This window comes from Oncorhynchus nerka, linkage group LG4, assembly GCF_034236695.1.
Source record: "Oncorhynchus nerka isolate Pitt River linkage group LG4, Oner_Uvic_2.0, whole genome shotgun sequence".
Classification (NCBI taxonomy): domain Eukaryota; kingdom Metazoa; phylum Chordata; class Actinopteri; order Salmoniformes; family Salmonidae; genus Oncorhynchus; species Oncorhynchus nerka.
In genome coordinates this window covers 46,360,284-46,387,361 of record NC_088399.1, presented here as the reverse complement: position 1 = coordinate 46,387,361, position 27,078 = coordinate 46,360,284, and the positions used below count along the sequence as shown (strand labels likewise).

At 43.3% G+C, this 27,078-nt stretch overlaps 1 protein-coding gene across 1 annotated transcript in view; it reads right to left on the bottom strand.

The window, feature by feature from the left end:
* Positions 1–19,852, bottom strand: part of LOC115128123 (neurogenic locus notch homolog protein 1-like) — a 64,446-nt gene extending 44,594 nt beyond the window's left edge. Inside the window, exons 1-3 of the mRNA XM_029657730.2 lie at positions 19,589–19,852; positions 17,771–17,852; positions 6,525–6,787 (exon numbers count right to left, since the gene is read on the bottom strand). Of these exons, the coding sequence (XP_029513590.1) occupies positions 6,525–6,787; positions 17,771–17,852; positions 19,589–19,646 (403 nt within the window). The 5' untranslated portion in view covers positions 19,647–19,852. The remainder of the gene's footprint in view (positions 1–6,524; positions 6,788–17,770; positions 17,853–19,588) is intronic.
* Between the last annotated feature and the right edge of the window lie 7,226 nt (positions 19,853–27,078).

Here is a 27,078-nt window from a genome sequence, read left to right as displayed (position 1 = left end):
AACCGTATGTTAGAGCTTGGTGATAGCATGGTTGTCCGATGGTTATTTTGCATACAACCTTCCCACAACCCCCTGGGAATGGTGCAGGATAGTTGATTGGCTTTTGAACACATTTAAGGAAAAAATAAACGTTATTTTCTTGGTATCCCATTAGCCTGGTTGCAGTCTCTGTTCAGCTACTACATTCCACTCCTATCATTTCCCAAAGAGACTGGCCTTTTGGCAATCTTCAAATATGAACATTGTATCATTAATGAGCTCGAGGAGATCAGAGGATTTGATCCTGATTCAATAACCCTCACAGCTATCATCCAATCACAATATTTATGCAAATTCAATTGAGAGGAAAACGTAAACTTAATTTATACATTTGATTAGAAACATTGTAACATTGGGCATGCTGACAAAATACATGTGTGCATGTGTGGCGTGTTGAGAACAGAAGATACCCGTTTACTGCATTTTTACCACCAGCCAATGTGATCACATCACACCAGAGAAGCTCTTGCCATTCAAACTTCCCTGCCAGTTCATTGTGAAAGCAGTAGCCTATTTTATATCCAGCAAGCAAGAGCAAGGTGCCTCTTTCCTCAAATAAATGTATTTGCGCAAAATAAGTGACCAAACTATATTGCTACTTTTGGGACACGAATTGGGCTAGGCTACTGGTTCAATAGCTATAAGAGGATAGAAGAGAGAGGAAGAAGAGATAGGGGAATAGAGAGAGGAAGAGAGGATGGAAGAGAGAGGTATAAAGAGGGAAATGAAAGGGAAAGGGGATACCTAGTAAATTGAACAACAGAATGCATTCAACTGAAATGTTTCTTCTCTGAATCAGAGGTGCGGGGTGCTGCCTTAATCGACATCCACGTCTTCAGGGCCCGGGAAACAGTGGGTTAACTGCCTTGCTCAAGGGCAGAATGACACATTTTTACCTTTTCAGCTCAGGGATTCGATCCAGCAAGAGCGAGAGGATGGAAGAGAGAGAGGATGGAAGATAGATGGCCAGTGGAGGCCAGTGGAGATGCATGAATTGCGCAAGAAGGGAATAGTGAAGACAGATATGTGTAAATTAGAAGTTAATTAATAGGCTGGACTATGCTAGCCTATATATTAGACCTAGCCTACCACAATTTAGGCAACATCTGTGTTATGCAAGCCAGAGATTTTTTTTTTATTTGTCCGATTTATTTGTGCCAATTAATTGAAGTTGAACATCTCCAAATCGTCAGTTTAATTAAATGTGCAATAAAAAAAGCATAGTGCCTAGGTCTATTTAATGAAACTGGCTGACAGTGGCTGTTGATGTAGGCAAAATATTGCAATTTAAATACTAACCCTATGGGGACACCTATACCTAGGCAGCCAAGCATGAGGGATCATGCCTTTTATCATTTAGACATGATGTTGAAATATCCTTACACCTAGAATAAAAACCATCAGGCTTCCGGCATAGAGCCAGCAGCATACCACCCTGCATACCACTGCTGGCTTGCTTCTGAAGCTAAGCAGGGTTGGTCCTGGTCAGTCCCTGGATGGGAGACCAGATGCTGCTGGAAGTGGTGTTGGAGGGCCAGTAGGAGGCACTCTTTCCTCTGGTCTAAAAAATATCCCAATGCCCCAAGGCAGTGATTGGGGACACTGCCCTGTGTGCCGTCTTTCAGAAAGGATTTTAAAACAGGTGTCCTGACTCTGAGGTCATTAAAGATTACATGGCACTTATTGCAAGAGTAGGGGTGTTAACCCCAGTGTCCTGGCTAAATTCCCAATCTGGCCCTCAAACCATCACAGTCACCTAATAATCCCCAGTTTACAATTGGCTCATTCATCCCCCCCCCCTCTCCACTGTAACTATTCCCCAGGTCATTGCTGTAAATGAGTCAATTTACCTGGTAAAAGAACAGATAAATAAAATAAATAAATAAAAATATTCAACTGAATTTAAAAAATAAAGAATTACATGAGGCATTTAGGGAAAAACTAATCCAATGCCAATCTTCCTCTGGAATAAGGCACATGCTGGGATAATCATGACATCACTAGTAATACTATAGGGGTCTCTCTCTTCTCTTCCCCCTTCAAACTTTCCTTGTCAATTCATTTGATATGGTGAATTACACTATAGGCCTAATCTAATGTTTCCTAAAATAGCCTGTCTGGACTCCATCTCGTAATAAGAGAGGTAGGACAAATAATATAACTGACATAAAAGTAATGATGATCAGCATATCCAAAAGTTAGCTGGACTTAGCTAAAGACCCATAGATCAACAATTCAAGGTTTACCTAGTAGCAGTGCAAATATCATGGTACAGCTATATGGACACTCAATCATTATGGTACTTCTTAATGGTAAGTTTAGAAACATATATTATGATACAAGTTTAAATTAAATTTATCTCATTATGGTAAATGGTGAAATAAGTATTGCCATTTATAATTGTAATGGCTTAGCAGAAAATAAGAAAATATTATCATTACCTAGCTTAAAGAGAATGAATATCATATATTTTGTTTACAGGAAACTCATTCAACAAATGTAGAGGAAATTGTGTGGAAAAGGGACGGGGGGACGGGGGGGGGCTAAATATACATCTCCCATGGGAAAAGAAACTCAAAAGGGGTGATGATATTAATGAACAATAATTTTGATCCGACTGTGCAAATTGTTCAAACAGATCCACAAGGTAGATGGATGGTTTTAAATATATTATTGGACTATAAACAGAGTGTTTAGTTTGAGAAACAGACGCCTCACAAGTCCTCAACTGGCAGCTTCATTAAATAGTACCCGCAAAAACACCAGTCTCATCATCAACAGTGAAGAGCAGACTCCGGGATGCTGGTCTTCTAGGCAGTTGAGGTATACCAAACCTTTTTTGATGTACTCAGACACCGCTATGAGCATGGTTTAACCAGTCCTATAAAAATGGTAGATTATCAGACAGTCAACAAGAAAATCTGATTTCATTATTACTGAAACAGGGCCCAAGTGTTAAATATAAAGATCCAGTCCGTAAAATGCAAAAATTCTAGCAAAATGCATAGCGCATAGAATAAATAAGGTTTTGTCGGATATTATTCATCCTAATCAGACAGGTTTTTTACATGGACGATACATTGGAGATAATATAAGACAAGTACTGGAAACAATAGAACACTATGAAAAATTTTGAAAAGGCTTTTGACAAAGTACGACTGGAATTTATATATAAATGCCTGGAATATTTCAATGGGTTAAAGTTATGTATAGTAACCTAGGTGTAAAATAGTAAATAATGGCTACTTCTCAGAAAGTATTAAAACAAGGTTGTCCACTATCGGCATATCTATTTGTTTGACAATCGAAATGTCAGCTATTCAAATCAGATCCAACAATAATATCAAGGAGCTAGAAATCCAGGGCTTAAAAACAAAAATGTGTCATTGTAGGCTGATTCTTAAAAAAAAGAATGTATCCACAATTTGGATCCGTCCACAGCCTTAGAGGATCTAGATATATATTGTGTACTATATTATTATTATCACGTATTGGATCACTAAAATATATAACTTTTATATTACCGTGTAGTTTACCAATAATATTTTGTGTTCAAATGCCAAAAATAAACAAATGATCTCAATAAAATACATTTTAATAGAAAGTTAAATAGATAAGATCTTGATACCATGGAATGGAAAATACTTGTCTACGTGATCACCCTGATGAACTCCTTAGTCATATCCTAGTTCACCTACTTGCTTATGGCCTTGCCTACACACCTAGCGACTTGTTTTTTGATTATATGAGCAATTTATTTTATTTTATTTGGAATGGCAAGCCAAACAAAATTAAATGGGCCTGTAAATATATACAGTTGAAGTCGGAGGTTTACATACACCTTAGCCAAATACATTTAAACAGAGTTTTTCACAATTCCTGACATTTAATCCTAGTAAAAAGTCCCTGTCTTAGGTCAGTTAGGATCACCACTATTTTAAGAATGTGAAATGTCAGATAGTAGAGAAAATTATTTATTTCAGCTTTTATTTCTTTCATCACATTCCCAGTGGTTCAGAAGTTGACATACACCCAATTAGTATTTGGTAGCAATGCCTTTAAATTGTTTAACTTGGGTCAAACATTTCGGGTAGCCTTCCACAAGCTTCTCACAATAAGTTGGGTGAATATTGGCCCATTCCTCCTGACAGAGCTGGTGTAACTGAGGCAGGTTTGTAGGCCTCCTTGCTCGCACACGCTTTTTCAGTTCTGCCCACATATTTTCTATAGGGTTGAGGTCAGGTCTTTGAGATGGCTACTCCAATACCTTGACTTTGTTGTCGTAAAGCCATTTTGCCACAACTTTGGAAGTATGCTTGTCCATTTGGAAGACCATTTGCGACCAAACTTTAACTGATGTCTTGAGATGTTGCTTCAATATATCCACATCATTTTACCTCCTCATGAGCCATCTATTTTGTGAAGTGCACCAGTCCCTCCTGCAGCAAAGCACCCCCACAACATGACACCCTTTTTCCTCCAAACATAACGATGGCCAAAAAGTTGTTACTATTTTTGTTTCATCAGACAAGGGGACATTTCTCCAAAAAGTACGATCTTTGTCCCCATGTGCAGTTGCAAACCGTAGTCTGGCTTTTTTTAATGGCGATTTTGGAGCAGTGACTTCTTCCTTGTTGAGCGGCCTTTCAGGTTATGTCGATATAGGACAAATTTTTACTGTGGACATAGATACTTTTGTACCGGTTTCCTCCAGCGTCTTCACAAGTTCCTTTGCTGTTGTTCTGGAATTGATTTGCACTTTTCGCACCAAAGTACGTTCATCTCTATGAGACAGAACGCATCTTCTTCCTGAGCGGTATGACGGCTGCGTGTTCCCATGGTGTTTATACTTGCGTACCATTGTTTGTACAGATGAACATGGTACCTTCAGGGTTTGGAAATTGCTCCCAAGGATGAACCAGACTTGTGAAGGTCTACAATTCTTCTGAGTTCTTGGCTGATTTCTTTTGATTTTCCAATGATGTCAAGCAAAGAGGCACTGAGTTTGAAGGCAGGCCTACATCCCCAGGTAAACCTCCGATTGACTCTAATGATGTCAATTAGCCTATCAGAAGCTTCTGAAGCCATGACATCATTTTCTGGAATTTTCCAAGCTGTTTAACACAGTCAACTTAGTGTATGTAAACTTCTGAACAACTGGAATTGTGATACAGTGAATTATAAGTGAAATAATCGGTCTGTAAACAATTATTGGAAAAATGACTTGTGTCATGCACAAAGTAGATGTCCTAACCGACTTGCCAAAACTATAGATGTTGGAACATTGCTGCTATAACAACCTTCACTCTTCTGGGAAGGCTTTCCACTAGATGTTGGAACATGGCTGCGGGGACTTGCTTCCATTCAGCCACAAGAGCATTAGTGAGGTCAGGCATTCATGTTGGGCGATTAGGCCTGGCTCGCAGTCGGCGTTCCAATTCATCCCAAAGGTGTTCGATGGGGTTGGGGTCAGGGCTCTATGCAGGCCAGTCAAGTTCTTCCACACGGATCTCGACAAACCATTTCTGTATGGATCTCGCTTTGCGCACGGGGGAATTGTCATGCTGTAACAGGAGGGGGGCCTTCCCGAAAATGTTGCCAAAAAAAAAAGGTTGAAGCACAGAATCGTCAAGAATGTCATTGTATGCTGTGGCGTTAAGATTTCCCTTCACTGGAACTAAGGGGCCTAGCCAAAGGCATGAAAAAGAGCCCCAGACCATTAATCTTCCTCTACCAAACTTTACAGTTGGCACTACGCAGTCGGGAAGGTAGCGTTTTCCTGGAATCTGCCAAACCCACATTTGTCCGTCAGACTGCCAGATGGTGAAGCGTGTTTCATCACTCCAGAGAACGTGTTTCTACTGCTCCAGAGTCCAATGGCGGCAAGCTTTACAACACTCCAGCTGATGCTTGGCATTGCGCATGGGGATCTTAGGCTTGTGTGCGGCTGCTCGGCCATTGAAACCCATTTTATGACTTTCCCGACGAACAGTTCTTGTGCTGACGTTGCTTCCAGAGGCAGTTTGGAACTCGGTAGTGAGTGTTGCAACCGAGGACAGACGATTTTTACGCGCTTCAGCACTCAGCAGTCCCGTTCTGTGAGCTGTGTGGCCTACCACTTTGCGGCTGAGCCGTTGTTTCTGCTAGACGTTTCCACTTCACAATAATAGCATTTACAGTTGACTGGGGCAGCTCGAGCAGGGCAGAAATTTGACGAACTGATATGTTGGAAATGTGTCATCCTATTATGGTGCCACGTTGAAAGCCACTAAGCCCTTTAGTAAGGCCAGTCTACTGCCAATGTTTGTCTGTGGAGATTGCACGAATGTGCACGATGTTATACACCCGTCAGCAACAGCGGTGGCTGAAATAGCCATATACTTTTGTATATATAGTGTCTCTATCTTTCCCTACTGTCACCATCTCCCAGTATCTGTTCACTAAAATCAGAAATTACCTTAAAAATATACATCTTAATATCATACCTGACCATCCGGGCGGGCAGCGGCAGCGGTAGTCGGAGAGCGTGATCAGGTCACAAGTCCCTCCATTGCGACATGGCGAACTCATGCAGGCATGGTTGGTAGGTGTCAGGCACAGCTGGTCGGAGAAGCCCAGTCGACATTTGCAGTGGAACTCAAAAGTGTTGCCGTGGGATACGGCGCGGCACTCGCCTCCGTTGCGGCATGGCGAGGGGTTGCATGGGTTGGAGTACTGGCAGCGGCTACCCACATAGTCACTTGTACACCTGGAGAGAAAGGAGACCAGTGACAGAGGTGGTCGAAACAAGTGGACAGCAGTCTAAAACTGTCTAAAGCAGTCACAAATGGTATAAAAGCAGAGGCACCACTTCTTTTATGTAGAGAATGAGGATAGAATATGGTGGAATTCCATTGCAGTTTCTCATGCAGTACAATAGAATTGTATCTCCCCAAACGCTATATCAACACATGATACTAACGAGCCAGGAGTGGAGGGAAGCAAGAGGATGGGTGTGGATAGTGGCCCTATCAGTTTCCCGCTCAGCAGAGGCCCACCGGAGCCCTGCAAGGGAGGGAGGGATGGAGCGAGAGCCAGGCCAGGGTGGGCTGTTTTCCTAGTGTGTCTTCCTGGATTAAATGTCCCTCAGAACTTCGAAAACACACTCTGCTGGGACAACAGACGCCACCAAAAACAGGATTTGGGGACAGCCTCGCTGTGCCCGTTTCCAGCTACCTTTTCTAACCCAGGCTGTCCACCCTCATCCCGTCATGACCCTAGAGATCAAGGGGCCCTGATCGGCCCAGCTGCCCAGATACGGAGCACCACATTAAGGCTACTAAGCCCCTCTGTGCCCCTCCACACTCCCACCACAGACACACAGCAACAGTCTCCTAGTCCACCCCCCCCCCCCCCCCACACACACACACACCACATCATGAGACACCCTCTTTATTCCCAGAAAGACCCTCACCCCCATCCAAACCATGGCAGCAGATGTGGTTGGCAGGGGAAAACTAGTCTGACTAGGCATCACTGTAATAATCTAACGTTTATACTAAGAGATCTAGAGAATCTGTGTGTGTGTGAGAGGGAGAGAGCTAGAGAGAGTGTAAGTGTGTCTATGCATGTTAGAGAGGGCATCTGTTGGCCTTGTAGAATCTACACAGGGAGCAGGTGCGCATGTTAATGAAGGCAGCTGTTAGGCACACCTCCTCCCCCTCTCCCCTCCTCTCTGTCCTCTAGAGGGGGATGCTGTCCTCTAGATAGTGGATGCATTTTGTCATGAAAGGAGGTCTACTTGCAGTATGCACAAAAGCAACATATAATTCCTTGCACAACCGTGGGGGCAGTGTTGTGTAGGCAATTAAGCTGTATTTTACCACCAAACTCGCTTGGTTCCTTGATCTGATCTTTATAGGATATGTATTAATAACCAAATATGATCTCTGGGACTGCTCAAATAATAAGCCAAACAACATTATTACAATTCACCCCAAAAATGTATTTTGTTTAGAAGTATAACTACATGATTCCAGGCTATTTTCAAATGGTAAAAACAGCTACTAGCCATGTGCTTTTCTCTGTGTCCAAACATGATGACATTCTATGTTTAGCTTATATGAAAACTGGGATAATGTTGTAGGTTACACTGGTAAGTATAATCATTTTTGCCATGGCATATTATTTAATGATAAAATCTGATTATTTCACGTGGGAAGCTAAAAGGCGAGCTTGCGTGCTGTTTTTAGCCAGCTAGCTAGCACGCTGCTAGAGGAGTAGCCTGCAGCCAACTGCCAGGCACAAAAAAAACGTATTGTAAAACGAACTTAAACTTTCATTACATGTAGCTATTACTCAAATATGCAATTGTTTTTCTTTGAAATGAGCTAACAGTGGTGATGTTTTCCACATGATTCTTCTTTGCTTTTACCACAAATGGGAAGGCAAAAAGGACATTTCTATTCAGGGGTCTAGGAACACATGCAACGGCGGGGGTATCATGTTACCGAAAGGTGCGTGTTGCTACAAAAAAACATGAGACCTTAACCGGAGTCACCCTTTCACCTAGTATTGTCACATTAACAGAATTTTCACTTTGATACCAATACCAGGTTTAGTATCATGATACTCAATACCAAAACAATACCACATAAAAAAAACATGAAAAGGACAGATTTTCCCCAGTTTTTTTTGTGTGGTTTACCCTTTAATTCAAGTATGCATGCAGCTAGCACGGTTGTTTGATTAGCCTATCCAACTACATTAAGACGGTTATCATTAGCATCGCTAACAGCTACACAAAGTTGTAGACACACAGTCAGGGGCATTCCCGTGCCATTACCGCATCAGAAAGAAGCAGGGAATAGGAATCATTGATGCAATCTGTTCATGTCTTATGATAAGCTTGGGAAAATTAATTACATTTTCAAATAAGTTCAATACATTTTGGTGATTTCCAAAATGTGCGACAAATTTTTTATAGAACAGAAAGTAACAAATTCGAATACCTGAGCATTTTGTGTTATAGTATCAAAAGTACTGAAGTTTAGGTACACCATGCAACAGTACCGCTTACTTTCTCAAAATACTCTCACTTGTGAATCCCCTCTCTCCCTCAAATTCAAAATAAGCTTTACTGCCATGAAAGTGATGACCCATGAGCTCTCTCACAGCCAGGGGAGAACGACTGCCCCTCTCATTTAAGCCACGGAAATTCAAGGCCAACCGCGGTACTGTTGGCATTGTTAGCAGAAAACAGCATCCACCATTATAGTGAATGGAAAAATGGCAATCTTACGTGATGAATCTTCGTGTAAAAAACAAAAAGACAATCATGGGACCAATGATTGCTTGTAATACACCAGATATATCATTGAACAGATTGTTTTAAAAATCGCACACAGAAGACGTTAAGAATAATTTAGTTGCTAATAGCAGCCTGCAGTACCCCATTATGCCTTCAACTGGAGTTACTCAATGAGAGGGGGCAGCACTGAGCTAGCCTGCAACGTCAAACCCTGGAGTAGGGGGCAGCACTGAGCTAGCCTGCAACGTCAAACCCTGGAGTACCTCCAACTGCACATGTTATGTTTCCATGCGACGCCATCTTAACCAACTTCATTTGGATTCAATGCGCTATTGAGTCTTCACATAGGAATAGATGGTGTAACATGATTGATAGCTTTGTCAATTCATATGGGGCGGCAGGTTGCCTAGTGGTTAGAGCGTTGTGCCAGTAATTGAATACCCGAGCTGACAAGGTCAGCTGTCATTCTGAACAAGGCAGTTAACCCACTGTTCCCCGGTAGGCCGTCATTATAAATAAGAATTTGTTCATAACTGACTTGCCTAGTTAAATAACAGTTACATATATACATTAAAAAACAGGGCTGAGAGCAATGACTCTCTGAACCTTCTTACAGCTCTCCTATATGTGTAATTTTTACAGAGCTCGTCTCAGACCTCACGCGTGCCTGTTGGGAGACTCTGTGGTTGACTCACTACGAGACTATGAGGACCGGAGGTGAGGCCAACCGCTCTACCCTTCCCAGGGGTCCAGCCAGAGGCAATTGGCAAAAGTCTTTCTTTGCCTCCCATGCAGACTTCAGTTTCCACTGCTTTTTATTTATTATTCTTTTTTTTCACCTTTATTTAACCAGGTAGGCCAGTTGAGAACAAGTTCTCATTTACAACTGCGACCTGGCCAAGATAAAGCAAAGCAGTGCGACACAAACAGTTACACATGGGATTTTTTTTTTTTTACAATCAACAACATAATAGAAAAAACATATATACAGTGTGTGCAAATGTAGTAAGATTAGGGAGGTAAAGGCAATAAATAGGCCATAGTGGCAAAATAAGTACAATTTAGCATTAACACTGGAGTGATAGATGTGCAGATGATGATGTGCAAGCAGAGATACTGGGGTGCAAAGGAGCAAAAAAATAATAATATGGGGATGAGGTAACATGATAAGTAAACAAAAAAAACTCAATACGTCATGCAGGACAACTTTTTTGGTTGTGTCAGGGGCTTGTTCACACTACAATTGCTACTATATGTTTGGAGAGAGTTGTGTTTGTGCAAAATAGACAAAGAAAGAGAAAGACAGAGGTGGAGTCTGTGTGTGCGCGTGTCTGCCTATGCGTGTTCCCCATCCCCTCACTGTAATGGATCTTCTTTGTCCTAAAGTCAGTCCCCCCCACGCTGTAAAACCATCAGGCCTCAGCAACAGACCCCAGCAACAGGTCTCTCCCAGCAATGCAATGTCCCCTCAGGGCCAGAGCAGATGCTTCCCTGACCCCTGACCCCAAACACATTTGTGACTTTGGGCCAGCCCCCTCTCCTCCCCTCCCCCTATGGGGCCTGATCTGCCATCTGCCACTGAGAGTGACTTTAGCCTCCTACACAAAAACAGCCCCCAACTCCCACCTTTACACAACGTAGTGCACTGGGCCTTTACTAGTCCTTTATTATCGAGCCGATATAGCAGTCTGTAGCGCGGATAAAAAAACATTCTGGTGTGTATGCCTAGTTAAATAAAATAAATAAAAAGTACATGTCCGTGCATGAAGAAGTGTGACACTTGTGGCTTTTACCTTCCTGCTGTTTGTTGCCACTGCTCAGGTAAACTCCGTCCTTTACCTCTCCCCACACCACCACCCACTTTCTTACTTAATTAACCCTCTGCTCATATTTTTTCGCCCTTTCAGCATTATGTTAGTATTCACATAACATTTTATTTGTCACATTTACCAGCAGCATGCCACCCTGCATCCCACTGCTGGCTTGCTTCTAAAGCTAAGCAGAGTTGGTCCTGGTTGGTCCCTGGATGGGAGACCAGATGCTGCTGGAAGTGGTGTTAAAGGGCCAGTAAGAGGCACCCTTCCTCTGGTCTAAAAAAATACCCCAGGGCAGTGATTGGGGACATAACATTGCCCTGTGTAGGGTGTTAAACAGGTGTCCTGACTCTGTGTTCACTAAAGATCCCATGGCACTTATCGTAGGGGTGTAAACCCTGATGTCCTGGCTAAATTCCCAATCTGGCCCTCATGTGGTCACTTATTCATCCCCAGCTTACAATTGGCACATTCCTCCCCCCTATATTCCCCCGGTTGTTGCTGTAAATGGGGCGGTAGGTAGCCTAGTGGTAAGAGCGTTGGGCCAGTAACCGAAAGGTTGCTAGTTTGAATCCCTGAGCTAACAAGGTAAAACTCAGTCGTTCTGCCCCTGAACAAGGCAGTTAACCCAATGTTCCTAGGCCATCATTGTAAATAAGAATTTGTTCTTGCCTAGTTAAATAAAGGTAAATAAAAGAGAACGCGTTCAGTCAACTTACCTGGTAAAATAAAAAAACATGCGCCGAATACAACAGGTGTAATGCTTACATTCGAGCCCTTAACCTCTTCAACCTATGGGGGCGCTATGTCATTATTGGATAAAAAGACGTGCCCGTTTTAAGCGCAATATTTTGTCACGAAAAGATGCTCGACTATGCATGGAATTGACAGCCTTGGAAAGACAAAACTCTGACGTCTCCAAAACTGCAAAGATATTATCTGTGAGTGCCCCAGAACTAATGCTACAGGCGAAACTAAGATGAAGTTTCATATAGAAAATGCCCCAGATTCTGAAGGCGCTGTGTTCCAATGTCTCCTTATATGGCTGTGAATGCGCCAGGAATGAGCCTGCGCTTTCTGTCTATTCCCCGAGGTGTCTGCAGCTCTGCAGCATTGTGACGTGTTTGTAGGCATATCATTGGAAGATTGACCATAAGAGACTACATTTACCTGGTGTCCCGCCCGGTGTCCTGTGTGCGTAATCTGTAGGTCCATGCGCGTTCCATTTCTTCAGAAGAGAAAGTAAACTGCCACGATGGATTTTATCGTCGATAGATATGTGAAAAACACCTTGAGGATTGATTCTAAACATCGGTTTGCCATGTTTCTTTCGATATTATGGAGTTAATTTGGAAAAAAGTTTGCGTTTTAATGACTTAATATATATATATATATATTTTTTTCTTACCCAAACGTGATGAACAAAACGGAGCGATTAGTCGACACAAATAATATTTTTTGTAAAAACGGAACATTTGCTATCTAACAGAGTCTCCTCATTGAAAACATCTGAAGTTCTTCAAAGGTAAATGATTTTATTTGAATTCTTTTCTGGTTTTTGTGGAAAATGTTGCATGGTGAAAGAGAGGCATAATACTATGCTAGGCTATCAATACTGTTACACAAATGCTTGTTTAGCTATGGTTCAAAAGCATATTTTGAAAATCTGAGATGACAGTGTTGTTAACAAAAGGCTAAGCTTGAGAGCAAATAGATTAATTTCATTTCATTTGCGATTTTCATGAATAGTTAACGTTGTGTTATGCTAATGAGCTATGGATAGATTTACACAATCCTGGATACAGGTTTTTTTCCGTAGCTAAACGTGACGCAGAAAACGGAGCGATTTGTCCTAAACAAATAATCTTTCAGGAAAAACTGAACATTTGCTATCTGAGAGTCTCCTCATTGAAAACATCCGAAGTTCTTCAAAGGTAAATGATTTTATTTGAATGCTTTTCTGGTTTTTGTGAAAATGTTGCCTGCTGAATGCTAACGCTAAATGCTACGTTAGCTATCAATACTGTTACACAAATGCTTGTTTTGCAATGGTTGAGAAGCATTTTTTGAAAATCTGAGATGACAGTGTTGTTAACAAAAGGCTAAGCTTGAGAGCAAATAGATTAATTTCATTTCGATTTTCATGAATAGTTAACGTTGCGTTATGGTAATGAGCTTGAGGCTGTAGTCACGATACCGGATCTGGGATGGCTCGACGCAAGAAGTTAACCAACAATGCAGAGTTTTTAAAAAGTAAGTAAGAAACATTTGTTAAAGAAAAGGAAAAATAGTAACAATAACGAGGCAATATACGACGGGCACCAGTACTGAGTAAATGTGCTACTGGGAGTAGTACTGTTGATCAATCACTGACGATGGGGCGTAGAATAAGCTACCATTTTGAGCGAGCGTTCCTCCTTTTAATTTTCTTTAATATTGATTAACATTTATTTGTCTCCATCTGCCAAATCGTCCTTCTAAAAGGTAGGCTATATCCTACATGTAAATGTAGGTCAAGAGAAAGTGCAAATGTCCACTCTCATCATTCTTGCTGCTTTAAATTTAGTAGCCATGTGAGTGAATAGCTGCGTGTGGTATTTTTTCAAATTACGGAGAGCATGGGGCAGCTATCTTTCCAAGGAAATTAACTTCCTCGATATGATTAGGACATGAATTGTCTAGAAATACATATTGATCACCTATATTTGTCTCGGTCTGAAAATCGCCCCACTCCAAAAAGGTAGGCTATAAAATAGCTCAAGAGAAAGTGCAAGATTTCACTCTCTCATCTTCAAACTACGTCAAGCCTATTGGCTAATATAGCACAGCAATAACCTAATATAATGGGCCATGTGAGAATCTCTGGTAATTTAACCTATTTCTTTGGTTATTTGTGCATATTTTGATATTGCTTATAGGGCACACAATTGCTGGGACCATGGCTGACTAGTGACTGCGATTGGGTTTGGGACCAGTTCTTGTGGTAGTGGGTGGGCATCGGACAGAAGGTATGAAAAGCTGCGGGTGCAGGCGGGATGAAGAAATCCGTCCTGCCCAGACCTCTAGCTCGGGGTAAATCTCCAATGGACATTCAGCACTTGGGAATGGTTCGGGTCGTGAAAGGAGTGCTGGCCCTTGAGACTTATAAGCCAATAAAAGCCCAACACCTGCCAACACGCTTGGCGCTTGATCCTGGGCCGCACCGGCCGGCTCCTGATATGGCCTTAAGCCTCAACTAGGAGTTGAGCTTTGCCAGAGAGCACGGAGTAATCCTATAGGAGGACTATTTATAGGCAATTATGAGCCTTAAAAAGGTGGGACAAGACACTCGCTCACGTGTGCCAAATTTCAAGTTGAATGTGATTTATAAAGAGAAACCGGCGTGGGACGTGCGTGCGCACTGTGTTATGAATCAGAATATTTTTGTGCATAAACACTGTCTGTGTTCCTTCCGTACGCCACCTTTTGATGTGAATCCTCCGCACAGTTTTATAAATTAGGCACCAGGTGTGCTTCATTCAGACCAAACTAATATCGATGCAAGTGGAGGGAAGGATGTGAAGCCATAAGGTGAGCGTTAAGGTGAGCTATTCTTGGAACCTGAGGTGGAGGACAGAATACATGGGCGACCCCCCCACCCCCCCAAAAAAGTACTTCCTGTTTTCGAGGAGGTGAGGCAATCCTGCAGGAAGGAGCAGCATAAACAAGTCAGTAAAACCATGTCCTGTTCTAAACCCAAACCTAATCCCTAATAGTTTGATCCAGATGCATTTTAGCTTGGTCCACTAAACCAAGCTATATAGAATTTTGCCACCAGTTGGTCCATCATAAAACATTGACTTGAATGGAAATATGTTCTATTAATTTATCTGAACTAAAGTATGCATATCCGGACCAGGCTAAGCCCCTATCATGGTCCATTCTAACTCTCTAAACCTTTGACCTGTCAGGTCTCTGACAGAGTATGACTAAAATCTATCCCAGTATATTTGAGTCAAACTCCACCTCACCATAACTGCCATCTGTGTCATGGGCCCAATCTCTGGATCACTCATCTAGAATGACTTGAATCATTTGTAAATTCCTCAAAATAAGTAAAAGGGTGATCAGATGATGTGCTAAATGCTCTTTGACATTTCTGCTGCTGACACCCACCCTCCTCTGATGGAACTCCGCACCATCACATCAATCAAACCACACACTGAAACTTGGGCACACTTTTCCCAAGACAATCTAGCTACCTTAGGTAATTCCACATAAACAGTTGGGGGTCATTCCATGTCATTTCAGCAAACCATAAAACCCACTATGTTGTTCTGAAAACATTTCTGTAGTTAAAAATTATAAACAGCACCATCTAGTCATCCCAATCTGGTAATATCAGGATGAGGATGGGACATAAAAAAAAACATTTTAAATTGAACCTTTATTTAACTAGGCAAGTCAGTTAAGAACAAATTCTTACAATGACGGCCTACACCGGGCCAAACCCAGACGACGCTGGGCCAATTGTGCTCCGCCCTATGGGACTCCCAATCACATCCAGTTGTGATAGAGCCTGGATTCAAACCAGGGTGTCTGTAGTGATGCATCAAGCACAGATGCAGTGCCCAATAACTTCAATAACAAAATTCACTGAAAATGGTGAAAAAACATCACCAAATTCACTGGGAATACATTACATGCAATGAAGAAACAATACTCCGAGCTGCAGTTCCATACTACTTGTTAAACAGACTGATACTATATACCTGTTGTTGGGGTGGGATTGGCGTAGGGTGTCCATCAGTGAATTTTGACCATTCCTTTGGATTCCTCATATCCAAGTCATAGTTTGAAAAACGTTTATTCCAAATCGGATGTTAGGTAATATATTTATTGAATAATATAAATAAAATAGCCAATTTGGATTCAATCAATTAGCTTAACTTCTCAGATATCAAATTATATTAAAAAAATAAATAATAATAACCTTGCAGGAATCCGTATCTTTTCTGTTTCTAACATAAATGAATGCAGAACAATCTGAAATGGTGAGGGTCGAAATCCTCGTTTTTTGAGGTGGAACGAGATGTGTGCGTGTGATAATCAATACCCTCCCAGATCCTTCCCAGTGACGCTCCACTCTGACCCCTGGATATTGACACTGGCACACCTAAATGTCGAGTATGATTGATGGTTGTTTTGGCTTGGTGATGAAAATTGAGATACATGATGAATAAGAGGAAGACTAAGACTGCGTTTTGACAGGCAGCCCAATTCGGATTTTTTTGTCACTAATTGGTCGTTTGAAAATATCAGAATTGGGCTGCCTTTGTAAATGCAGCTTAAGGAGAGAGTGGACAGAGACATCCGCATCTCTATCTGATGAGGCACTAGATGCCCCTATCCTGTGCTGGCAATCCAGTCTCATTTTTAATCTAATTTAACACCTGACTTACTTAACAAAAGGCACTTCTAACTCAGATGTAATTGAGTTGTGGCCCACGGGCTAGCATAGGTTCCCTGTCCCCAGAGTGGGGCCTTCCCCAAATGCCATCAGGCCACACCCACCACTGAACTCCTTCAGAGACCACCAGCACTATGGTGATAAAAATATTTTCAGGGATGAACACGGGTCATTTGTATATTTGTTTTTACAGAAGGTCTTTAAATTCAAATGTAAAAATACTCAGTATATAAATACACAATATTTTGTAACATATACTGCCCATCCCTGCACCAGCATCAGGCCCAGGCTAGAGAGCCCTCATCTGCTCCACTCACTCCCACTTGTTTGCTTTCAAATTTCTTCAGTTTACTCCAATTAAATTCACTCCACCAATAACATCCAATCCAATTACATTTCAGCGCCATCTGGCCCTCTACTGGAGTTCATAAGGGGAAGAATGCCTATTCAGAAATCAGGAGAAGAGCCCTCGAACGGGGTACGGCAAGAGTTTTAGGGTGTGTTGTGGCGGTTATTTTTTGGGGGGGGGGGTTAGTAGTTGTAGCGTTCTTGGGAAGCCCCACTCTGATTAGTCACACAGCATTGCTCTGACTAAGGGACAATGGTCACCGGGCGGCAGTCGATCCCCAGCTGTCGCCCCATGAAAGAGCAGAAAAACAAGATTTAGGACTGGGACGCGTCCCTCACGCCGCCGGGGAAGTGTCCTGCATTCATAAGCGCGGGGGGGGGGGTCACTTCTCTTTCAGTCTTTTCTTTTGGAGTGCAGACGCGCAGGGCTCTGCGGCTACAGGAAGGACCTTGCTCAGAGGAAAGTTGAGGGCCTCTGGTTGCTGAGCAGAGTTGCCTCTCAAAGGCTGGAATGAGGGGAAACACAAGGCCTCTTGCCTCTATAGCCTACCAAAGAACACTCTAATATGTCTAGTACCACACACTATTATCAAAACCTTACTATACCCCTAACACTGCACCATGCACCTTACAAAATACCCACGGATAACTTCAGAGTTCCAATAACCTAACCCAACTTTGAACTCCTGTGCTTAGAAACACCCAAACTCAAAATCCTGATCACGGTTGTAATAACTGGCCTGGTATTGGGGGAAAGGTTCTGAGGTTGATATCAAACAAGAAAAGCCATTCAGCAAAGTGTTGTCAATATGTGGACGGTGGACTATTTACCTGCATTCTCCATTTCTGTCAGAGGAGGCCTCACACCTCCCTCCATTCAGACATGATTCAGTAGTTAGAGAGCATCTTAGACCTGTAGAGAAAAATCTGTTATAAAGGAGCAACAATAACACTCTCACAAAAACAGTCATTCACACAAAAACACATTCAATTCAGTCATTAATAGGCCCACTGTAAAAACGTTATTTTACCGTAAGACATAGGCTGCAGAAAGTGGAACTTTAAAAGCCAATTCACATTAATAACACTTGCACGATAACCATTTTTGCTAAATGCCAACTGAGATGTGTGCTTTGAAACTAATCATATTGTGTGCAAGCTGTGCTTTGGGGGACAATGTAGAGGCTAGCAGCATGCATGGTGGGGGCTAATACTACTTCCTGATGTTGCTCCCACATCAAAGAGGAAGAGAGAGGCCAAACTCATCCAAAAATCTGCCAATTCAATTTAAGGGGCTTTATAGGCATGGGAAACATGTTTACATTGCCAAAGCCATGTCTGTCTCCCTCCAGCAGGTGGCATGTTTTTTTGTTGGTGGCGTTCAAATACATTTTTCCCAGTCGGAACTCGTTTCTCTCGTCGGGTGGCGTACATTTCCGAGTTCCCAGTTGCTTTGAACGCAGCATCAGCCAGGGGTAAACAGACTGCTGCAACCAGATTGACTGAATGCGATACGCAACATCCGTGACTATCATTCCTAGGCATTAGCCACTCTAGCATGGTGGTGGAAAATTGTGTTTCATAAAGAAAGTATGCATATTTTCCCAGTTATTTTCCCGCGTTCTTGCCATTGAATCGAGTTAAGGAGGAAATCAAAGCCTTTTGCAGCCTGAATGGAGAATGTTTTATGCACGAACCAGTCGCCGGGGGACACGAGTGTATTACCGTCTGGGCGCATCAAGCCCAGATGACATTGGAGATCCATAGTACCCATTAACAGCTCTCAGGGCTAACTTTGCGCGGAAAGCGCAACAGCTGCTGAGCTCAGACTTGTGAACAAAAGAAATCACAGTCCCGCACGAGCCATAAAACAAGCCAGCAACCCCCACCTCCTACGGGACTGACACGCTCTCCCATAGAGAGAGAATAACACCCTCTCACCAACGCCCCCCGCACACACGCCTTCCATACATAGCCTACCACGAAACTATCGCTCCACAGACGAAATCAAGTTTAGTCAGGGCTAGGCTAACCATAGCCTACTTCATGAGAAATAAAACAAAATGGATCTCATTTTAAATCTAGATATAGCCCAAAGAGACGAAATCAAGTGCACGTTTAAAAAAGAAGAAGAAGATGAACAAAGGTCACACATCAACAATAGCCTACATGCTTAGTGGGCTAAACGTTTTACATTGCAAATATGCTGAAGTCTACTAGTCTACTACTAGTCTATACAGTTAAAGTTATCGTCATCACTTTGAGTTGTGAAGTGTGTAAGACCGATGTGCCAAGGCACAGAGGGATGAGTTCCCATGATTTGTTCGCACTGAGAAAGACGCAGAAGATCAGAGATCCGTAATAAAGCAAATCAAATAGCCAACAAGACTTCTAAATCATATCAGATTAAGTATCACTTCACATCCGTAGACTGAGGCAGAGCACCAGTAGCCTATTTTCCAAACATTAAAGCCTCATTTACTGAAATGAACGAATAGTGATCTTGCAGCACTCAACAAAATCAAACTCAACGTAACAGTCATTCAACTCAACTTAATAATATTGATTTGAATTAAAACATTCAGTCTCCAATTGTTTAAATCCGTAGGATAAATAACTTTACAGTAGCTTTTTTTCCAGGCACTTTACCTTGTGTTATGACGATGACTGGAATAAGAAACGTTAGTTTCACAAAGAAACGATACATTCCTCCTCTCTTCAACTTCAAAAAAGCCCTACAATTCCTACGATTTGCATAGATCCACAGTGTCGTTAGCTGCAGACGTGGTTAAATTGTTTTAAATAAATATCCTTTGTAAATAAATAAATTGGACTGCCAGACGACACACTCCGGAGAGAATAGTCTCCGTGAGAACTCAATTCGTGAGATGTCGACGCATACGCTTCTGAGTTCGGAATGAAGAGCAGTCTATCGCGCAACTCTGAAAGTTCCTCCTCCCCAGCCCAATATCCTCAGGCAATGGGGGTTACCCTTCACTCAGGTAGACCAACCGCTGCCTATCAAGTCAACTCATTCGATATGGTTTCACTGTCATTGTCAAATTAGCAGATACTGTATGTATATACAGTACGTGTAATGAAATGTGTACAATAATACATTGAAAAGGAAACACCTTCCCCCCATTTGTGAATGTAGCCCGCATAATACACGTTGTATCTTGTTGCTGTATCATGTCCTGTTAATACATTTGTATTTGTTTGAATGTAATGCAGTTTGGCCCTATTCAGATTTGGGATATGCACGCCTTTCCTACACATGCCTTGTCTATGTGTTGGGGAGTTAAAATGGTTATTCCATCGAATTTCAAATGACTAGAATAGTGCACAATGCAGAACAGAACAACCATGTTAAGGGTCAGTGGCCCAAGCCCATGAACAGGAATATTCAAGTTCAAACAGAAAGGGGGAGTCAGATCGCTATGATCGTCAGGAACTTTACATTTGGTGTCTATTTTTAATTGTTGTGCTACTAGTGCGGCCTGTTGATATTAAGTAGACAGCTACAGTAGCTGAATGATATTAACATCTTCGGGTTTTATTTAATTAAATGTATTTTATTTCATCTGGGTGCTTACGTTACCTACTAACACCCTGGTACTACCCATAGCTCCCGTTCTCCTCAAGTCAGAGAAAACACAGAGCGAAAGATATCAAATCAAATGTATTTATATAGCACTTCCTAAATCAGCTGATATATCAAAGTGCTGTTCAGAAACCCATCCTAAAACCCCAAACAGCAAGCAATACAGGCGTAGAAGCACAGTGGCTAGGAAAAACACCATAGAAAGGCCAAAATCTAGGAAGAAACCTAGAGAGGAACCAGGCTATGAGGGGTGGCCAGTCCTCTTCTGGCTGTGGAGATTAAAACAGAACATGGCCAAGATGTTCAAATGTTCATAAATGACCAGCATGGTCAAATAATAATAATCACAGTAGTTGTCGAGGGTCCAACAAGTCAGCACCTCAGGAGTAAATGCCAGTTGGCTTTTCATAGCTGATCATTGGGAGTATCTCTACCACTCCTGCTGCCTCTAGAGAGTTGAAAACAGCAGGTCTGGGACAGGTAGCACATCCGGTGAACAGGTCAGGGTTCCATAGCCGCAGGCAGAACAGTTGAAACTGGAGCAGCAGCACGGCCAGGTGGACTGGGGACAGCAAGGAGTCATCATGCCAGGTAGTCCTGAGGCATGGTCCTAGGGCTCAGGTCCTCAGAGAGAGAGAAAGAAAGAAAGAGAGAAAAAGAGAATTAGAGAGAGCATACTTCAATTCACACAGGACACAGGATAAGACAGGAGAAATACTGACTCTAGCCCCCCGACACATAAACTACTGCAGCATAAATACTGGAGGCTGAGACAGGAGGGGTTGGGAGACACTGTGGCCCCATCCAATGATACCCCCGGACAGGGCCAAACAGGCCGGATATAACCCCACCCACTTTGCCAAAGCACAGCCCCCACACCACTAGAGGGATATCTTCAACCACCAACTTACCATCCTGAGACAAGGTCGAGTATAGCCCACAAAGATCTCCACCACGGCACAACCCAAGGGGTGGCGCCAACCCAGACAGGAAGATCACGTCAGTGACTCAACCCACTCAAGTGACGCACCCCTCCTAGGGACGGCATGGAAGAGCACCAGTAAGCCAGTGACTCAGCAACTGTAATAGGGTTAGAGGCAGAGAATCCCAGTGGAGAGAGGGGAACCGGCCAGACAGAGACAGCAAGGGTGGTTCGTTGCTCCAGAGCCTTTCCTTTCACCTTCACACTCCTGGGCCAGACTACACTCAATCATATGACCTACTGAAGAGATGGGTCTTCAGTAAAGACTTAAAGGTTGAGACCGAGTCTGAGTCTCTCACATGGGTAGGCACACCATTCAATAACAATGGAGCTCTATAGGAGAAGGCCCTGCCTTCAGCTGTTTGCTTAGAAATTCTAGGGACAATTAGGAGGCCTGCTTCTTGTGACCGTAGCGTACGTGTAGGTATGTACGGCAGGACCAAATCGAAAAGATAGGTAAGAGCAAGCCCATGTAATGCTTTGTAGGTTAGCAGTAAAACCTTGAAATCAGCCCTTGCCTTAAGAACTTTTTAGGGCTGCAATCCCATTAACCAGGGTCTGGAACACTGCAGTAGCATTGGTCAGTCTGAATGGCATCACAAGGTATTAGTAGTGCCCACTAGCCGTGTTAAAGTTTGCCTTCCACTCGTCTCCTTCCCGTATCTGCAACAGATGGTAGGGGTTCCGAAGATCCAACTTCGAGAAGATCGTAGCCCCCTGGAGAGGCTTAAAAACGAGGAGATGAGTGGAAGCGGGTAAAGTTTTTTAACCGTGATGTCATTAAGGCCCCAGTAGTCGATTCGCTTGCGGGGGAAGCAGATGGATGGATACACCCTGCAGCCAGGGAGTCATCAATGTACCTTTCCATCGCCTTGGTCTACACCCCGCAGGGAATAAAGCCGCCCCCGAGGTGGTGTAAATCCAGAGAGAAGGTCAATAATGCAGTTATAGGGCAGGGGAATCCCTGTGGCCTTGGTCTTGTTGAAAACCTCCTGGAGATCCTGGTACTCTAAGCCTTATCCCAAGACGTCCCGGGCATGCGGTGCCGACTCCAGACAATGAGCGTAGCTGAATGGACTGCAAACATTGATAGAACCAACAGTCCAGTTGTCACGCCCTGGCCATAGAGAGGCTGTTATTGTCTATTTTGCTTAGGCCAGGGTGTGACTAGGGTGGGCATTCTATGTTCCTTTTTCTATGTTTTTGTATTTCTTTGTTTTTGGCCGGGTATGGTTCTCAATCAGGGACAGCGGTCTATCGTTGTCTCTGATTGAGAACCATACTTAGGTAGCTCTTGCCCACATGGGTTTTGTGGTAGTTAATTACTGTTTAGTGTGTGTTGCACCTGACAGAGCTGTTTCGGTTGTCTCTTTGTTGTTTTGAATTTTAGTGTTCAGTTTCGAATAAACATGACGAACACGTACCACGCTGCGCTTTGGTCCTCACCTCCTTCCACCAACGGCTGTTACACCAGTCAATAAAGGGATTGTGCCTCCAGAGCCATGAAAACCCCAAAACCAGGCAAGTCAGTTAAGAAGAAATTCTTATTTTCAATGACGGCCTAGGAACAGTGAGTTAACTGCCTGTTCAGGGGCAGAACGACAGATTTGTACCTTGTCATTGAAAATAAGAATTTGTTCTTAACTGACTTGCCTAGTTAAATAAAGGTAAAATAAAATAAATAAAATATTCAATGAGCAGAAATTGCATAGACTTACTGTGGTTACCTGACACTCGCAGGTTGATAGGAATCTTATTGTGGGTAACTCTGCCAATAGAGCGCTCATCCAGTGCTCTGACATGCATGGGAATGGAGAGGGTTTGAGTGGGGATTCCCAGCTCTGACACCAGGGTAGTGTTCATAAAACTATGTTTGGGCCCAGAGTCAATGAGTACCCGGAGAGATTTAGACCGGTTACCCCACAGCAGGATGGCATGGAGAGGGGTACGAATATGGCCCACCAGCGTACCAGTGTACTCGTACCTACTGATAAGCCTGGTCTTTTTAATGGACAGGTAGAAATGAAATGTCCTGTAGTTCCACAATACAGACCGCTCTTGGAGTTTAGCCTGCGTAAATGTTCGGCATGAGACAATCTAGCTCTGCCAAGTTGCACAGGCTCCGGAGGAGGCGAGTCGGCAGACCTCTGTGAAACCTGGGGGAACACGGGTAATGTCGGATTCTCTTGGTAATGTAGATGCCGGGGACCTCTGGGATTCCTCGGAGGTGAGGTGGGATCAGTGGACGAGCGAGTATGACTGGGAACAGACCTTTTCTCCCTCCGAAGTTCCTGTAGTTCCCGTATGTTCAAGGCGATGAGAGAGTCGAGATCCATGGGCAGCTTCCGGGCTGCGAGCTCGTCTTTCACCCCCTCCGATAATCCATGAAGGAACACTTCGAGCAGGGATTCCGGGTTCCAGGCACTCTCGGCAGCCACCTTCCGGAAATCGACCGCATAGTCTGCCATACTACGGGAGTAGTGGAAGTCCTCCTGGACATCAGCGTTATAAGGTACACTAACTTCCAGCGGTCCGAGAGAAAAGAAGAGGGTTGCAGCTCGAAGATGAAGGAGCACTGGGAGAGAAATGCCAAACAGTTTTCCGAATCTCCAGCGAAGCGCTCCGGAGGAGGTAAGCGGGGTTCTCGGGAAGCCGGGTTGGGCTGGGAAGACGCGCTGCTGACAGCGGGGTTACTGAGAGGCTGGGAGTTTACTGTTGTGGCTAGATAGATAATCTGCGGAATTGCTCCTGCAATGTATTGAAAGCACAGTCATAGCGTTCCACCAAGGTCTGAAATCCTTCCATAAGATTTTGAAGTATCTCCTTGTGTCTTCCAATGGTGGCTCCTTGGGAGTAGACAACGTTGCAATGCTGGTCAGTCATGGCCAGTTCGTACTAACACAACTCAGGATAAGACCCAGATGCAGACACAGGAGAATCTCAGATGTTTATTACAAAAAAGGGGCAGGCAAACAGTGGGTCAAAGGCAGGCAGAGGTCAGTAATCCGATGCAGAGGCAAACAGGGACAGAACAGCAGGCAGGCTCAGGTTCAGGGCAGGCAGAATGGTCAGAACCGGGAAGACTAGAAAACAGAAACTGGAGATACTGGAAAACGGGAAAAAATGCTGGTTTGACAAGACAAGACGAACTCGCAACAGACAAACAGAAAACACAGGTATAAGTACACAAGGGATAATGTGGGAAATTGGGAGACACCTGGTGGGGGGTGGAGACAAGCACAAGCCAGGTGAAACAGATCAGGGTGTGACACCATAGTTTGTTTTGTTTAGGTATGTTGTATTGAAAGTGACAAATTTTGCGTTGATTCAATCACAATTGCCACAGTAAAGGGAAACGTTGATAGTGTTAACAGGGAAAACTCTAGAACAGAGTCAAGATCACGTTGAGTCAAAATGCAAGCTGAGAAGTGAAAGCTATAGGAGAGTGGGCTCATTGTAATTATTTTTTAAATGTCTTAAGTCAGTTAAGAACAAATTCTTATTTACAATGACGGCCTACCAAAAGGCAAAAGGCCTCCTGCAGGGACGTTGATAGGGATATAAAAAAATACATATAGGACAAAACACACACATAAAGATAGACCTAAGACAACAACATAGCATGGCAGCAACACATGACAACACAGCATGGTAGCAACACAACATGACAACAGCATGGGAGCAACACAACATGGTAGCAGCACAAAACATGGTACAAACATTATTGGGCACAAACAAAAGCACAAAGGGCAAGAAGGTAGAGACAAATAATACATCACACAAAGCAGCTACTACTGTCAGTAAGAGTGTCCATGATTGAGCAATTTGAATGAAGAGATGGTGTTACAGCTCTCGTTGGTGGTAGGAAGTGTAGACCAAAGCGCAGCGTGGAGTGTTCATGATTATTTTATTTAAAAAAAACTAAAACAAAATAACAAAAGCGAAAACGAAAGCGCACAGTTCTGTCAGACAAAGACACTAAACAGAAAACAGAAAACAAGATCCCACAACCTAATGGTGGGAAAAAGGGCTGCCTAAGTATCCCCAATCAGAGACAACGATAGACAACTGCCTCTGATTGGGAACCACACTGGGCCAAAAAAACAGAAGACATAGAATTTCCCACCCGAGTCACACCCTGACCTAACCAAACATAGAGAATAATAAGGATCTCTAAGGTCAGGGTGTGACAGATGGAGATAACACAGTCCAGGTTGAGTGTTTTTTGCAGCTCGTTCCAGTCGCTAGCTGCAGCGAACTGAAAAGTGGAGCGACCCAGGGATGTGTGTCCTTTGGAGACCTTTAACAGAATGTGACTGCCAGAACAGGGGTTGTATGTGGAGGATGTGGGCTGAAATAGGTATCTCAGATAGGGGGAGTGAGGCCTAAGAGGGTTTTATAAATAAGCATCAATCAGTGGATCTTGCGACGAATATACAGAGATGCCTAATTTACAGAGGAGTATAGAGTGCAGTGATGTGTCCTATGAGGAGCATTGGTGGCAAATCTGATGGCCGAATGGTAAAGATCATCTACCTGCTCGAGAGCACCCTTACCTGCCGATCTATAAATGATGTCTCCGTAATCTAGCATGGGTAGAATAGTCATCTGATTCAGGGTTAGTTTGGCAGCTGGGGTGAAAGAGGAGCGATTACGATAGAGGAAACCAAGTCTCGATTTAACCTTAGCCTGCAACTTTGATATGTGCTGAGAGAAAAACAGTCTACCATCTTGCCATACTCCCAAGTACTTGTATGAGGTGACTACCTCAAGCTCTAAACCCTCAGAGGTAGTAATAACACCTGTAGGGAGAGGGGCTTTTTTTTAACCAAACCACATGACATTTGTTTTGGAGGTGTTCAGAACAAGGTTAAGGGTAGAGTAAGCTTGTTGGACACTAAAAAAGCTTTGTAGAGCATTTAACACAAAATCCAGGAGAGGGGTCAGCTGAGTATAAAACTGTATAATCTGCATATAAATGGATGAGAGAGCTTTCTACCGCCTGAGTTATGTTGTTGATGTAAATTGAGAAGAGCCTGGGGCCTAGCATCGAGCCTTGGGGTACTCCCTTGGTGACAGGCATTGGCTGAGACAGCAGATGTTCTGACTTCATACACTGCAAACCAGGCCAAAGACCCCTCGGAGACACCAATACTCCTTAGCCGGCTCACAAGGATGGAATGGTCTACTTTATCAAAAGCTTTGGCCAAGTCAATAAAAATAGCAGCACAGCATTGCTTACATTTACATTTACATTTAAGTCATTTAGCAGACGCTCTTATCCAGAGCGACTTACAAATTGGTGCATTCACCTTATGACATCCAGTGGAACAGCCACTTTACAATAGTGCATCTAAATCTTTTAAGGGGGGTGAGAAGGATTACTTTATCCTATCCTAGGTATTCCTTAAAGAGGTGGGGTTTCAGGTGTCTCCGGAAGGTGGTGATTGACTCCGCTGTCCTGGCGTCGTGAGGGAGTTTGTTCCACCATTGGGGGGCCAGAGCAGCGAACAGTTTTGACTGGGCTGAGCGGGAACTGTACTTCCTCAGTGG